The sequence below is a fragment of the Gossypium hirsutum genome, chromosome D05 (genome assembly GCF_007990345.1).
Source record: "Gossypium hirsutum isolate 1008001.06 chromosome D05, Gossypium_hirsutum_v2.1, whole genome shotgun sequence".
NCBI classification, from domain to species: Eukaryota; Viridiplantae; Streptophyta; class Magnoliopsida; order Malvales; family Malvaceae; genus Gossypium; species Gossypium hirsutum.
This window is the reverse complement of record NC_053441.1, coordinates 28,657,212-28,671,486: the sequence shown is the minus strand read 5'-3', so window position 1 is coordinate 28,671,486 and position 14,275 is coordinate 28,657,212. Positions and strand designations below refer to the sequence as shown.

The 14,275-nt window shown below is 33.3% G+C and overlaps 2 protein-coding genes across 10 annotated transcripts; both read left to right on the top strand.

Moving 5' to 3' along the window:
* Nucleotides 1–2,099: 2,099 nt before the first annotated feature.
* On the top strand, nucleotides 2,100–6,569 carry LOC107904811 (NADPH:quinone oxidoreductase). Of its 4 annotated transcripts, XM_041094607.1 has the most exons (6): nucleotides 2,100–2,491; nucleotides 2,620–2,707; nucleotides 3,732–3,867; nucleotides 4,043–4,234; nucleotides 5,204–5,497; nucleotides 5,941–6,569. In XM_041094607.1, the coding sequence occupies exons 3-6, from the start codon at nucleotides 3,771–3,773 to the stop codon at nucleotides 6,351–6,353; spliced, it is 996 nt and encodes a 331-aa protein (XP_040950541.1). In that variant the 5' UTR covers nucleotides 2,100–2,491; nucleotides 2,620–2,707; nucleotides 3,732–3,770; the 3' UTR covers nucleotides 6,354–6,569. The 4 variants fall into 4 exon arrangements, with proteins under 4 accessions (XP_040950541.1, XP_040950540.1, XP_016686790.1 ...); XM_041094606.1 differs by lacking the exon at nucleotides 2,620–2,707 and having other exon boundaries at nucleotides 2,136–2,491; XM_016831302.2 differs by lacking the exons at nucleotides 2,100–2,491; nucleotides 2,620–2,707 and having other exon boundaries at nucleotides 3,442–3,867; nucleotides 5,941–6,184; nucleotides 6,284–6,569.
* A 1,607-nt stretch (nucleotides 6,570–8,176) lies between these two features.
* LOC107904813 (phosphatidylinositol 4-phosphate 5-kinase 6) lies at nucleotides 8,177–12,675 on the top strand. 6 transcript variants are annotated; one of them, XR_005914182.1, is made up of 10 exons: nucleotides 8,177–9,782; nucleotides 9,893–10,060; nucleotides 10,183–10,348; nucleotides 10,557–10,673; nucleotides 10,782–10,975; nucleotides 11,224–11,345; nucleotides 11,441–11,513; nucleotides 11,637–12,093; nucleotides 12,246–12,355; nucleotides 12,477–12,675. XR_005914182.1 is itself a non-coding variant. In XM_016831303.2 (8 exons), the coding sequence occupies exons 1-8, from the start codon at nucleotides 8,665–8,667 to the stop codon at nucleotides 11,923–11,925; spliced, it is 2,247 nt and encodes a 748-aa protein (XP_016686792.1). In that variant the 5' UTR covers nucleotides 8,177–8,664; the 3' UTR covers nucleotides 11,926–12,675. The 6 variants fall into 6 exon arrangements, 1 of the variants encoding a protein (XP_016686792.1); XR_005914181.1 differs by lacking the exon at nucleotides 12,246–12,355 and having other exon boundaries at nucleotides 12,480–12,675; XR_005914178.1 differs by lacking the exon at nucleotides 12,246–12,355.
* The last annotated feature ends 1,600 nt before the right edge of the window (nucleotides 12,676–14,275 follow it).

Sequence of the window (14,275 nt, the reverse complement as noted above, 5' to 3'; positions counted from 1 at the left end):
ATTTAAAATTTTTTATTCAAATTTAAGTTATAAATTTTTATATTATATACATAAAAATGTATAAGTGTTTGGATGGTTATAGCCAATGATGTATTATATTATAAATCCTAAAAGATTATATTATAAAATAACGTATGTGCATTTTATAAAGTTATAAAAAATTATATTATTTATATTTTATTTTTTAAGTTAAAATTTTAAAAAATTATTATAAAAAATAATTTACATGTTATAAAAATGTTATAAAATATTTAATTATAAAAAGTTATGATCGATAAATATGAACATAACTTATTTATGTGTACATGCTATATATTTTTAAAGTAATATGCTTATTTAACTTATTCGTAAAAAAAAAATTCTAAAGTCATGACAAAAAAATATTATTTATAAAAAGTGTTATATAAAAGTTGTAGGACACTTTATAATTTTTCTATATATTATAAAATTTATATTATTTTGTACTTATTGACATATTATAAAAAATTATAACTTTGTATAATTCTTTCTTAAAATCAAGTTTATATAAGTTTTTATAATTAAAGCTATGGATTATTTGCACCATGAACTCAAATATTATATGATAGATGCTAATTATGCAAATACAAAAGATTTTTTACACTATATCGCGGGATATGATACCATTTGAGAAAATGGAGTTAGACACAAATACCAGACACGACTCACTAACTCTTTAATTTGAGACATTTAAGGTTTCAACATATGATTGAGAGGATATTTGTTATTCTAAAAAAATATTTATCATATTAACAACATATAGTTTGCTCTTTAATTCAACTTATATGGACTACTACTTTATCTATTTTTAGTAGAGAAAACAAAATATAATCTAACTCTTGATATAAGATACATTTGATATATTGGAAGGGTTGAACAAAATATTAGGTTAGAAAATAACTTGGAAAAAATGTTTCAACATTCAAGATACAAACTTTGTCCTATTTTTCAATTATGTATATTTTTTTCATATTATGTACTTTTTACACATTTGTTTTTTTATTTAGAATTTACTGGTAAAAGAAGCTCGCAAAATATTTTAAAAAATCAATTAAGGTCAAATAAACCATTTGTTGATGTGATAGTTAATAGATGATGAGTCAGCTGCGTTTGTACATGTGGTAGTTTACATGGATGATTTTTTTGCACTTGAGCTTATTACGAATAATTTGTAATATATATAGCGTAATTTAATTAATTATTTAGTAGATCAATTGAATGGTAAATTATTTATTTTTAATAAAATTTTTAGATTGTTCAAACGAGAATAATAAAATAACATACAATTAAAAATTAAAAATAAAATACATTCTAAAATAAAAAAATTTATTGTATAAAAATAATTTTTAAAACTTAAATCAAGTATGAGTATGTTCAGAAATTCATATGTTAATTGGATTTTTTTTTAAGATAACAGTTGGACTTTATTAAAATAAGAGTAAATTGCACCAACAATCACTCAATTTTGGGTAGCTGACAAATCAATCATATTGGTTTCATTTCAGTCACTCAACTTTAAAAAAATAACAAAACAATCCTTTTAACCATTTTATATTACAAACATAACAATAAAGTGACATGGCAGGTGATGGATTGCTTGGTGGCATTAACCGTCCAGTTGGCTGGTTAGCACCAATTTTAACAGTCCTTTTAGCACCAATTTAGGGTTTATGCAAAAAAAAAAAAGAGAAAGAGGAAAAGAAGAAGAAGAAGAAAAATGGAGATGCCTCCACTTTTCAAATCAATCCCATACTGCATCTCTACAAGTGAGTCCTCCAAACTTTAAATGTAACGAATCGTCATCGTTATCCCCACATTCATCCTCTATTCTAAAATCAACTTTCTCTCATCTAATTTTTGAAGCTTTAGTCTCTGATCTATGTTGATTCAACACCGTTTCCCATTTGACTCCTCCAGAACTCAAATTCTTTGTGTTGTCTTATTATTATTTCTCCCTCAAACATTTTCTCACTTTTTTTTATGTCAATTGTATTTTCAATCATTATCTATGTCAATTAAAAAAAAAGTTCAGCTTTTTGGGCTTTAAAGAATAGTAGTTCGGTACAGGTTAAGGTTAAGCCAACCATTGTTTCTCTTGGAGAAAATGTTGTAGATTCCTCGTTGTCAAGTAGCTTACCTACTGTTGAAAAGGTTAGGTCCGTCAAACCTTCAATTCCAGCTAGCAAGATTAGCTTATCTTAGGCTCAAAGGGACTTGCATGCTTGTCAGGGGAGCACTGTACAACAACCAAAACCTGGAACTGAATCTTTAACATCCAAGTTGTTATCAGCTGCAGCTAAACATTCCGGGGTGGTTCTAGCAACTAACTTGGATGAAAGCATGCCATCTAACTCCGTATCTTCTGCCCTAGATGCCACATCTGAGGAATCTATGCTAGTCATTGCCAGTAACGAAGGCAGGAAGGAAAGTTTGGTTAAGTCCATCTCCATAAAAGATCATCAGAAGAAAACGAGTAAGAAAGGACTTATTCAACCATCAAATCAAGTTTTTTTCCTTGTTTTTCTTACAGTTGTTTTTTAACCCCATGTATGTTTTGTTTGCATGTATTTATCTGCTATTTCACAAATTGATGGAGATAAGCTCCAGGTTATTCAAAGGACTTATTCAAAGGGACTTGGATGCTTGTCCAATGTGGCTTTCTCTTGCAAAAATAGTTCTAGGTTCAATGGTCTGTTTTTGCAATGGAGATAAGCTCCTTCTATTTTCCTTTCCTCTCCTATTCTTTTTCTTCTTCTTCTTCTACATTTCTCCTATTTTTCTTTTTACCCTTAACTAATCATCTTCTCTTTCTACATTTCTCCTATTCTTCTTTTTACCCTTTGACTACTTGTCCAACGTGAGAAGTTAATTGGCCACATCAACTAGTTAACTTGTTATATTAGCGGTCTTGTTAAGACAACAACGGAAAATGTTAATAAATGATTGATTTGTTACTTTTTGATAACGTTAATGACTGTTTTGTTATTTTTTTAAAGTTGAGTGACGAAAATGAAGCCAATGTGATTGATTTGTTAGTTACCTAAAATTAAGTGAATAATATCTCATAATAAATTTTAATTTTAATTTTAATATAATATTTAATTCCTAAAAATACTAAAAAGCTAAAAGAGAAGATGAAATCCAAAACATCTATTTAAATTAAATATAACTTAGATAATATAATATTTAATTCTTAATAAAATAATTCCTAGAAAAAATATAAAAATATTAATGATTCTTGAAAAAAAAGGTAGTTAAAAAAAAGAGGTTGATATTGAATGAATGGTTAACATAATTATAATTATTTTTAAAAACACCTCATCATTCCTACTTTTGGAAAGCACAGATGACGAGATATATTTTTAGAAATTGTTTCAATCTGACGGTCACAAATCTCTATATCTACCTACCTCAAGTCACCAAAGATTTGCGTCTGATCAACCCCTTCTCACCCTTCACTTCGTCTACATTCAAGCAAGTCAACACCGTTGGTTCTTTAGAACCGGACGATTAAAGTCCCATAGGAGGTGTGTAGGATACAGATGTCTCATTAATTAGGAGCTGCTCCACCGTCTGATAGATGTAGGAGAGCCGCGTGGCACCCATGTAGAGATTGTGATTAATATTTCATCTTTAATGGCATCTATTTATTATTTTTCAAAAAAAAAAAAAAAACACAAGTCAATACTCAAGCAAGTAACTTACTCAAGCAGAGGAGAAGCCTGGAGAGAGTTCTGAGAAATTACTGAGCAATGGAAGCCATGGCGGCAGCGAAACCAGTGATCAAAGTTGCTGCCCTTTGTGGGTCTTTAAGGGAAGGCTCTTACAATAGAGGCTTACTTCGTTATGGTAAGGTTCTTTTGCAAATTGACGTCCAAAGGGATGTTCTTGTTTTGGTTTCTGGGAAATACTCTTTTGGGTTTTTGGTTTTTTCCCCCCTTTAGCTATTGACGTCTAAAGGAATATTCTTGTTTTAGTTTCTGGGAAAAAAATATTGATTTGGGTTTTGTGTTTTTTGTTTCAGCAATGGAGCTAACTAAGGAAGAGATTGATGGGATTCAGATTGATTACATTGACATTTCGCCGCTTCCTATGCTCAACACTGACCTCGAGGTTGATGGAAAGTATCCGCCTGTTGTCGAGGCTTTCAGGCAGAGGATTTTGGTGGCTGATAGCATCCTATTTGCTTCCCCTGAGTACAACTACTCTGTTACTGGTATTAAGCATTCAAAAGCATTTCTTGGCCACTAAAGTATTTTGGGATTTCATTTCTTTAAATTTTCTATAATTTATGCTATGATATACACACAACTTCCTCCACAATGTTCAAAGTTGTCACCATGAATGTTAATTTTGGTGACTTGGAAACACTTTTGACATTTTATCAAAAGTTCTAAAAAGAAAAGCTTAATTTTGACAATGTGGAGGAATTGTGAGTTAGTCAGGGTGTATTAAAGTGTAAAATAGAGAATTTTTTTGAGCTGAAAATATGGTATATGTGAGGTTGGGGTGATTGTTCATTTAAGTTCATAGGTGGAAGAAGGCATAATTTTATTTTATTTTATCAATACAAAGTTCAAAACTTTTTAGCTGAAGATGTAAAGAGTGAAATGTTCTAGTCTATCTTGATTTTAAAAGGATCTATTCATGTTTTTCACAGTAATCAGTTGGTTTGGAATATATTGAATTTTCTCTTATTTAACGCAGAATAAGGTTTATTGGATTTTCTTTTCTGTTCAGAATAGGTGGGGGTGTTAATATGGTGCATCTTAAGAAGAGTGCCTCAAAGTATTAAATACTCAAACAGTAGAATAGACACCCTAAATTTAATTTCATTTCCTTGGAATTCTTATGTGAAGAATTTTGATTAGATGTAAGCCTTTCGAGGTCCCTTAGTTTGAAACCACTCTACACTGCAAGCTGATAGAAGGCTGCTTGCCTTGCTGGGTTAGAAACTCCAATCAGTTTGGTACTTTTTCATGTGTAAGGCAATGTCAATGTCAGGTTTTGAATACTGTAGATGGTTTAGTCTGTTCTCCCAATTTTGGATTTCATCCCATTAACTTGGTTACAAGCTTATTAACTGGTTTGACCTTTTTGTTTTTATGTGATATTTGTAAGTCAGCATTGAAGGTTTTACATAAACAATATTGTTAAAACTATATTGTTATCTGCTCTATACTAGGACCCCTGAAGAATGCAATTGACTGGGCTTCTCGATCGCCAAATGTTTTTGCCAATAAAGCTGCTGCCATCGTAAGTGTCGCAGGAAGTTTAGGTGGTGCGCGAGCACAATATCATTATCGCCAGATTGGGGTTTATCTTGATCTTCATTTTATAAACAAACCCGAGTTTTTCTTGAATGCATATGAGTCTCCAGCGAAGTTTGATAGTGATGGCAACCTTATTGATCCAGCATCTAAGAAGAGAATGAAAAAAGTTCTTCTTGCATTGCAAGCCTTTACTCTGCAACTCCAAGGTAAGTGCTGAGTAATTGAGTCACTTAGGCTTTTCTTGATTGTTTTACTGTTATTATGATGGATAAGAATTTGCTGTTCCAGTAATAGTAATAATATGCATTGGACCATTGTCACTATCCACTGCCTTTCAAACAGCTACTGATTTTATGAAGTCATACACTTTGCCAGTGTGATGTCGGTTATTTCTAAGCCTTTGTTAAAGTCATGAAATTCTCGGTTATAAAAGATGCTGACCTATATCTGCCACTATTTTCCTCGATCTGTTTTCAAACTTCGGTTAAAACTTAAATCACTGAAAGCAGTGGTTGGAAAGTAATATGAATTAAACAAAAGCATCCAAGAGGTGAGGATTCTGTTTATGCACTTACTCTGTGATTTTTGGTTTCTAAGGTGACATTTGTCAAGCCTTCTTTCACTCGCTAATTGACCTCTATTGATGCAGGCTGCAATTTCAATCTCTCAACAACATCCGAGTTCCCAAGGCGGATTGGCAGATTATCCGAGGAAGGACATGGCTTAACACCATGCACCGAAGGAAGCCTTGCTCCACCATTCCCTGCTAGCACAAGGTACAAGCTTGGAAGAACATCTGAAACATATGATTGGTCTGATTTGGAGACCTGCAACAACGAAAGAAGTGTTCTTAGTCAGTTTCAAGATGAGCATTTCAGGCTCAAGAATAAAAGGTACACTCCTAATGCAAGGGAAAGGATGTATAAATTTGGATTGGTTGCATCTTGGATGTTTTTCCTTATCGTAATCATGCTCAATTATCGGGTTAATAGCATTGAGGATGCTTGCTGCAAGAGGAATGTGTTTAGCGGGAGCCTTGATCTCTGGGTGGCCTATAGTTAAGAATGTTACGGACAGTCACCATTTTAGATTCTCGGGTTCATATGCAGTCGATTTCGAAATAAAAGCATGCATGAAAGCATTGCTAGAATTAAGCCAATCTATGAAAATACTTGGTTTAAGTTGAGATGCCGTTTGTAAGTAGAAGCATTGTTGCTGCTTTTGGCCTGTGCTTTAATGGAAGTCAACTTTTATAATTCCAAAAGTGGTTACATTTCATGGTCAGCGCGATAAATACCTTCATTTTCATTTAATTTTCTCTTTTTAGTGTAATTAAGAATTTTTTTCCCACAATGAAATCAACTCCTATTGTGACTGAAACTCAAAACTCAAGAATTAGGCTTAATTTGATTGACAGAGAGTGAGTTTGGATGGGCGGTTCGTTTATTTACGGTTAGTGTAAAAACAGCGATGGCGGTGAGATTAGATACTGTAGCGTGAGATAAAAAGTAAACTAAACGTAACGCACGCATCTATTCGTCCATCCAAACTTACCTAAAGAGTTACGTAGTCAAGATATTAAAATGATTAAATTTTATGTGCTAACTTGATGGTGTTGATTGTGGTTTGGGGTTCGAATTGCGTCTTATTGTTATTAGGATTTTGCTCTAGATTTAATGAAAAAGTTGAGTAAGCTTTTGCTGTTATTTGTAGCTATTGTTCCTCTTTTGCAATAAATTTGTTTCTACCCGAAAACATTGCAAAACAAACTCCTCTCTTTAACTAAATCCCCTGTATTTTTTTATCTTAAATCATTCTCCTAATTTTTCTTTTATCCATATTTGATGAAGTTTTATAAAAATTAATTAATTTAAAATTTTATGATTTTGGTAATGTGTTGAAGAAAATTTTGAAATGCTTTCTTATCCTTTTACAAATCTAGATTGAATTATAATAAGGGGTTATTTGCTTAGCAAATTAAAATTGTGTTTAAAATTATGATCACAACTAAAATTAAGATGAATACCAAGAATGTTTGTACAACTTGATTTCAGTCTGCGTTTGCAGGGTGTTATTTAGAGTAATGATTTACTATTTTTCTTACAGTATAATTAATGATTTAAGTCATAATATTAGTTTTAACACTCACCAATTCAGTGACCTCACTATTGTATAAATATTAGATCACTCTCTCGCTAAACTCCTCACTCGAAAGCTAGGTTTTGCAATTCGAGAGACTCTCATGATTTCTTAAAAAGATAAAACATAAATATATGTTCCTAACTTGCACAAATTTGTACTCTAACAAACTCTCAAAGTCTTGGGTTGCTCTCTTAATCTTTCTTTAACCCGAGGTTTATACAATACTTTAACTTTTGTTTACATAAGAGTTATAATCTAATCAATTTTCTATAAATTAAAGCTAAAAATCAACTTTATAATTTTTTTGATAAAAGTCTTGATGTAATTCAAAGTCTTCAACTATAGATAATGGTTTTACTTGTTTCGCAAGAAACCAATATTTAAGCCTTCAAATGCATTTAACATAGATATTTCATTTCAAAATTTTATTAATAATTAATAGAATTTAATATTTTAATCTCTTGATTTTATATTAACAAAAAGATGGTTAAGGAAACGGTAAACAATATTTAAACCTAAAATACATGTATTGACTTTTGTACTTTATGTTTTTAAGAAGATAAATGATTACAATTAATATACAATTTAGACAACCTAAGAGGAAAACACGATTAAGACATAAAGAACTAAAATTAGTCATAATTGGGAGGTTTTGAACAGTCTAAAAATGGCAATTGCATTCATCAGTTCCCATTATAATTTATAATCTCCCACCAATTGTTTGGTTTCCTAGACATTTTAGGAGCTAAATCCGGAAATCACACGAAAAAATTTTTGTTTGTTTTTTTCCTCTATCCCATCCAATCCAACCCAAAAAGCAAAAAAGAACAGAAAAATTTCCCAGAAACAAAGAGAGTAAAAGAAAATTGAACCCATTCCTCTCCAATCCAACAGCTCCCATTTCTTTGTAATTTTATTTTTCATTATTTGATAAATACCCATTTCTTAAAGCCAACTTGACAATCCAAAAAGGAAAAAAGACGATTGGATTTTTGGGTTGGGTTTTTTGTAGTTCCCTCCATTTTCTCTCTTCGGGGGTCGATTGAGTGCTTTTCTTTGTTTCTTAAAATTTTCAAGTTCCCACATTGATGCAATAGGAAGACAGAAGAACAGAGATAGTTATAAATTTTTGATCTTTGGGTTTATTAGTGGTTAAAGGAAGGAAAATAGGAATTTGTAGTTTGAAAAAAGATAATAACCTTTTTATTTCTTTTATATATAGAATGAACAGATGAGCAAAAAACTTGGCTTTAGAAAGGCCTTGGAAACTAGACTAAAGAAATCACAAGTTGCTGCAAAGAAGAAAGCAATCAGCATATTTACAGCTATGTCTGTAGCTCATGTTGATGATGAAGAGTTAACCCCTGGTGAAGTTCGCAATATTGAAAAAGCCCTTCCAAGAGGTGATATTTATACAGGCCAATGGTGTGATAATTTGCCCCATGGTGATGGTAAGTATTTATGGACGGATGGATGTATGTATGTGGGTGAATGGTATAAAGGAAAGATGACGGGGAAAGGCAAATTCTCTTGGCCTTCAGGTGCTACCTATGAAGGTGAATTCAAGAGTGGTTTCATGGATGGCAAAGGGACTTACACGGGTTGTTCAGGGGATACATACAAAGGGTCTTGGGTTATGAACTTCAAACAAGGAGAAGGGGCACATAGTTTTTCCAGTGGGGATCGCTATGAAGGCGAATGGCGCCGTGGGTTGCCAGATGGACAAGGGAGGTACCAATGGAAGAATGGGAACCATTACATGGGTCAATGGAGGAATGGATTGATGCATGGCAATGGAACCATGATTTGGAGCAATGGGAACAGATATGATGGTTCCTGGGAAGATGGTTTTCCTAGAGGAAATGGTAATTTCAAATGGCCAGATGGGAGCCTTTATGTTGGTATTTGGACTAAAGATGGTAAGGATCAAAATGGAACCTATTATCCAGCTGGTTCTCCATCTGAGAATCTAGATTGGGATCCTCAGCAAGTGTTTTTAGAGGATTTGAAAGATGCCAAGATATGCACTGGTGAAAATGTGTCCATTTTGCCATCACAAAAGATGCCAAATTGGTCTGCCATGGCTAAGAGAAGTGAAGGGAGGCAAAGGAGAATGGTTGAAAGGAAGTCCAAAAATCTTAGTTATGGTTCCGATATAACTGATGTTTCAACTGCAGGTGAAGGGGATTCAAAGGTTGAGGATGTAGTTGTAAGAAAACCTAACCCTGAAAATTCAGATATAAGACAGAGTAGGCCACAGTTTAAGAAGATAATGAAGAAGCAAGGCCAGACCATATCCAAAGGCCACAAGCATTATGATCTAATGCTCAATTTGCAACTAGGTATCAGGTACTAGTGATTTCTTTTACCTCTAATGTTGCATTGTCTTATAGCTTATGCCGATGCTTGTATGGAGTTTATGTCCTAATTATGTTTTGTTTTCTCTGTTTACACTGTAGACACTCTGTTGGAAGGCCTGGTCCGGTTGTATCCCTTGATCTAAGGCCTTCGGCTTTTGATCCGAAAGAAAAAGTATGGACCAAATTTCCGCCCGAAGGATCCAAGCACACTCCACCACATCAATCTTGTGATTTCAGGTGGAAGGATTACTGTCCACTTGTGTTCAGGTTAGAAACCGGACCATCTACCGTAGCTTAATTGTGAAATTAGTTGTAAGCAAATATAAAAAAAACAATTTGTTAGATGAAAGTAGTATTTCCTGACATCATATTGTTTTGTACATTTCCAGGACCCTTAGGAAATTGTTCAATGTGGATGCAGCTGATTACATGCTTTCGATATGTGGGAACGATGCCCTTCGGGAATTATCATCCCCGGGAAAAAGTGGAATGTTCTTTTACTTGACCAATGATGACAGATACATGATAAAGACAATGAAGAAGGCAGAAGTAAAAGTGTGTTGTACTTGTTTCTTTTGCATTTTTTTAGTTGAATTTGGAAACTATAAGCTAGCTTTGCAGTATGAACTATAAATTGAGTAAATTTCCGTAGATGACAATAGTTGGTCCTCACCAATCAGAAGTTCATGAATTTTCTGATTTCCGGGAACTGTTTGTATAAATTAGGAACTGCACTAATTACTCTTAATGATTCATGTTGCAGGTTCTCATAAGGATGCTCCCAGCCTACTATAATCATGTTCGGTCGTTTCAGAACACTTTAGTCACCAAATTTTTTGGTCTTCACTGTGTGAAACTGACCGGGACATCCCAGAAGAAGGTAATCTCAATGTTACACAATTTTCAACATCAAACATAAACATGCTTCAAAGTTGTAAGATTTTAGAAACCAATCTCATACTTTCTTCATTTGGGATCGATGAGTTAGGTGCGCTTTGTTATAATGGAGAATCTGTTCTGTACTCACTATGCCATTCATAGGCGCTTTGACTTGAAAGGTTCGTCACATGGTCGCACATCTTCTAAACCCGAATCAGAAGTTGATCCGACAACAACCCTCAAAGACCTTGATCTCAATTATATATTTCGATTGCAGAAACTATGGTTCCAAGAGTTTTGCAGGTGATTATCTTTTCTATTAACCTCTTCCTAGTACTATGTCAATATACCCCTCTTGTTCGGTCCATATCATTTGTTTTGTAACATGCATCTGAATTGATACTCGGTTTAATTTTATCGAAAATCTCTAAAAGACGCAGTTAGCAAAGGCCAAACCATTGTTTGAATCAATTGTGCCTTCAAAGTTTGATCAGATTTCTTGAATGAAAATATAATCTTCTTTGTGGTTGTTTTGGGTGATTTTCATGCAGGCAAGTCGACCGAGATTGTGACTTTCTCGAACAGGAGAGAATTATGGACTATAGTCTGCTGATTGGTTTTCATTTTCGAGAAGTTTCCTCACCTTGTGGTTCCGACGTTCCCACGCCTACTGGTGATTTCTAGTGTTCTTTGGAACTTAAATTTTCCTTGACTATGTTATCAGGGATTTCTTATCTGATTAAGATATGTTTCGGACTTAACTCGCAGGAAATCAAGATCCTCTAACTGAAGACGCTCCTCGGCTATCTCAAGCTAGCAAGGATCAGTTTCCTAGTGATCGGTAATATGAATATCTTCATGTTTTACCTGTGTTTGTTTGTGTTCTTCCTTTTTTTTTTCAACAAAAAGAAAAAAAGAAAAACAGAGAAAAGTCTAATTTGATGATCTTTCAATATGATTGCAGGTGGTCTTCCGTTAGGTTAGGTACTAACATGCCTGCTCGGGCCGAAAAGACGGTGAGAAAATCGGATTCTGATTCTCAGCTAGTTGGAGAACCAACTGGTGTATTCTATGATGTAATCCTCTTCTTCGGTATAATCGACATTCTACAAGACTACGATATTACCAAGAAGCTCGAGCATGCATATAAATCGATGCAGTACGATCCAACATCGATTTCAGCTGTTGATCCTAAGCAATATTCAAAACGCTTTCGGGACTTTATTTTCAAAGTTTTTGTAGAGGACACTTGAGAAAAGAGTTATATTTCAACCATATATTCAACTTCGAAAAACGGTGTCCTTTCATGCACATTCAATCAGTTTTATGGAGGTTTGAGTGTTTAAATGAAGAAGATTATCACCTCGGTCATTGACATGGCTATGGGGGACGATTCATGGCGGCACTGGACACAATTCAGGGTTAGTTTCTCACTACACTTTCTTCATCTCACTCACTTTACAGTTGAAGATATATGGTCGGTTATTGTCAAGTTCTATTTTACTCGAACTCTGACATGAGTGTCGGATACGGGTATGTTCAACTTTCCTAAGATTTTCTTTATGTATTGGAGGGTTTTTGGAGGGTGATATCCTCGTACCCATATCCAGATATGTGTTGGCTCGGATGTACAACACGAGTACTTCAAGAAAAACAAAGAGTCGGGGCAACATAAATCAAATTGTATGTTTACCCTCGTAACAAGACTCACTAAAGATTGCTTCCAATGTGTCAATGAATTGGCCAAAACTATGAATTTGATTCATTTTGTATCAAACCTTTCTTTTCTTTTTTTTTTTCTTAGTAGGTGAGGATACCTTGAGTTCGGCTTGAGATAGTAATGTAGAGAAAGAGATTTGAAAGAGATCTAACATTTAGTTGCTTACTGAAGATGGAAATTTTTTGTTGCATCTTGTAAATAGGGTGTAAAAGAAATTCTTTATCAATTTATTCGATTTCGATTCGAGAAAATAAAAATTGAGCTTATGAGCTTTAAATTTGTATATTTTAATGTTTGATTTGAGTGATTTGATTATGTTTTAGTAATTTAAAAATATATTTGAAGTTGAATAGAAATGATTCAGTTTAAAGCGAGGATCATAAATAAAAATATTTTTATTAAGTAGATAAATTTAATTTATGAATTTAAACCATTCGAACTATGTTTGAATTTAAAACTATGTCCTATAAAATAAACTTGAGTGGTATCCAAAAGTTTCAAACCTCAAATTCCGAGTTGGAAAACTACTTTCATTATGGATTGATAATTTAAGTCCTAAATTTTGATCATATAAATTATTAATTTAAAAAAGAAGTTTACACCTATAACTATTGATACAATCACAAGTAATACATGTTCGATCAATTAAAACTAGAATAAATTCAATATAAAATACAATGAATTGAAAATTAAAATAAATCCAGACTTATGCTAGAATAAATATGCATTTACGTATGATGGAAATCAAATCTAATCACTCAAAATTTTACAAATTACGGAAAGTAAAAATAAAGTAGATAAATTTCAAGTGAATGGATACTCAGAAATAAAACGAAAAAAAAAGAACTTGATTGATTCAACTAACAAGACTTTGAAACAATTAAAAAATAAAAAAATAAAACCATTTATTATGAACAACAAAGAGTGATTAATCAAGTCCAACAATGAATATTTTTCTTGGTGACAAGAATATAATTAAAAAACTAGCTACAAGAACTTAAACCCTTCCCCCAAACGGGAGATCTTCAAACAGTTGCACCCCATGCCTTCTCTCGTGGATCATCTTTACCAATTTATCCACATCTTGATTATCTTCTCTAGATATGTGTATAATAATCCAACAACTAAATAGGGACAGCATCTGCTGAATTCTCCTAGTTAGAGCAGAATTGGAACCCTCCAAAGGACTATCTTGTAAGTCCTTAACCGCCTCAAGACTATTAGACTGGATTAACACATTATCAAAACCCCAATTGATCAAAATGGTCAACCCATCCAAGATAACCCACAACTTCCCGTCAAAAACTGAAGAACTCCACAAGTATTTGTTAAACCCAGATATCCACCCCCATAACGATTCCGCACAATTCCCCCTGCTGCAGCAAAACTCGCGTCATGATTAACTGAACCATCAGTGTACAAACGAACCCAATTCCCGACAAAATTTTGGCAAGGTGACGCTCAGTTCAACTCAATCGCCATCTCTCTATCTATCGGTATATACTGTAGGAGGCCTTAAAGATATCACTACCGCTCCGCCTTGAAAAATAAAGAGGTAATTCCAATCAACATCATCCAGGGAAAAATCATGACAATCCTGTAAATTGGCATTAACCCATTCCTGCAAATTTCCATAATAAAATTGATCCTGCCTTTCAACAGGGATTAAATGATTCCGAATATTCCGCGCCGCAAGACAATCTCTTATAACATGCAACACACCCTCAAAACTATGCCAACAATGAATTTTCCAACAAGTATTACAAAAAGTTCTAGGAACTTTGAATAGTTCTTTAACAAGTTACGTTTACACACCATTAATACTAATATTGACTTTTTTTTAAGTGATGAGAGAAATAACTAATTAGAATTTTTTTTACCTT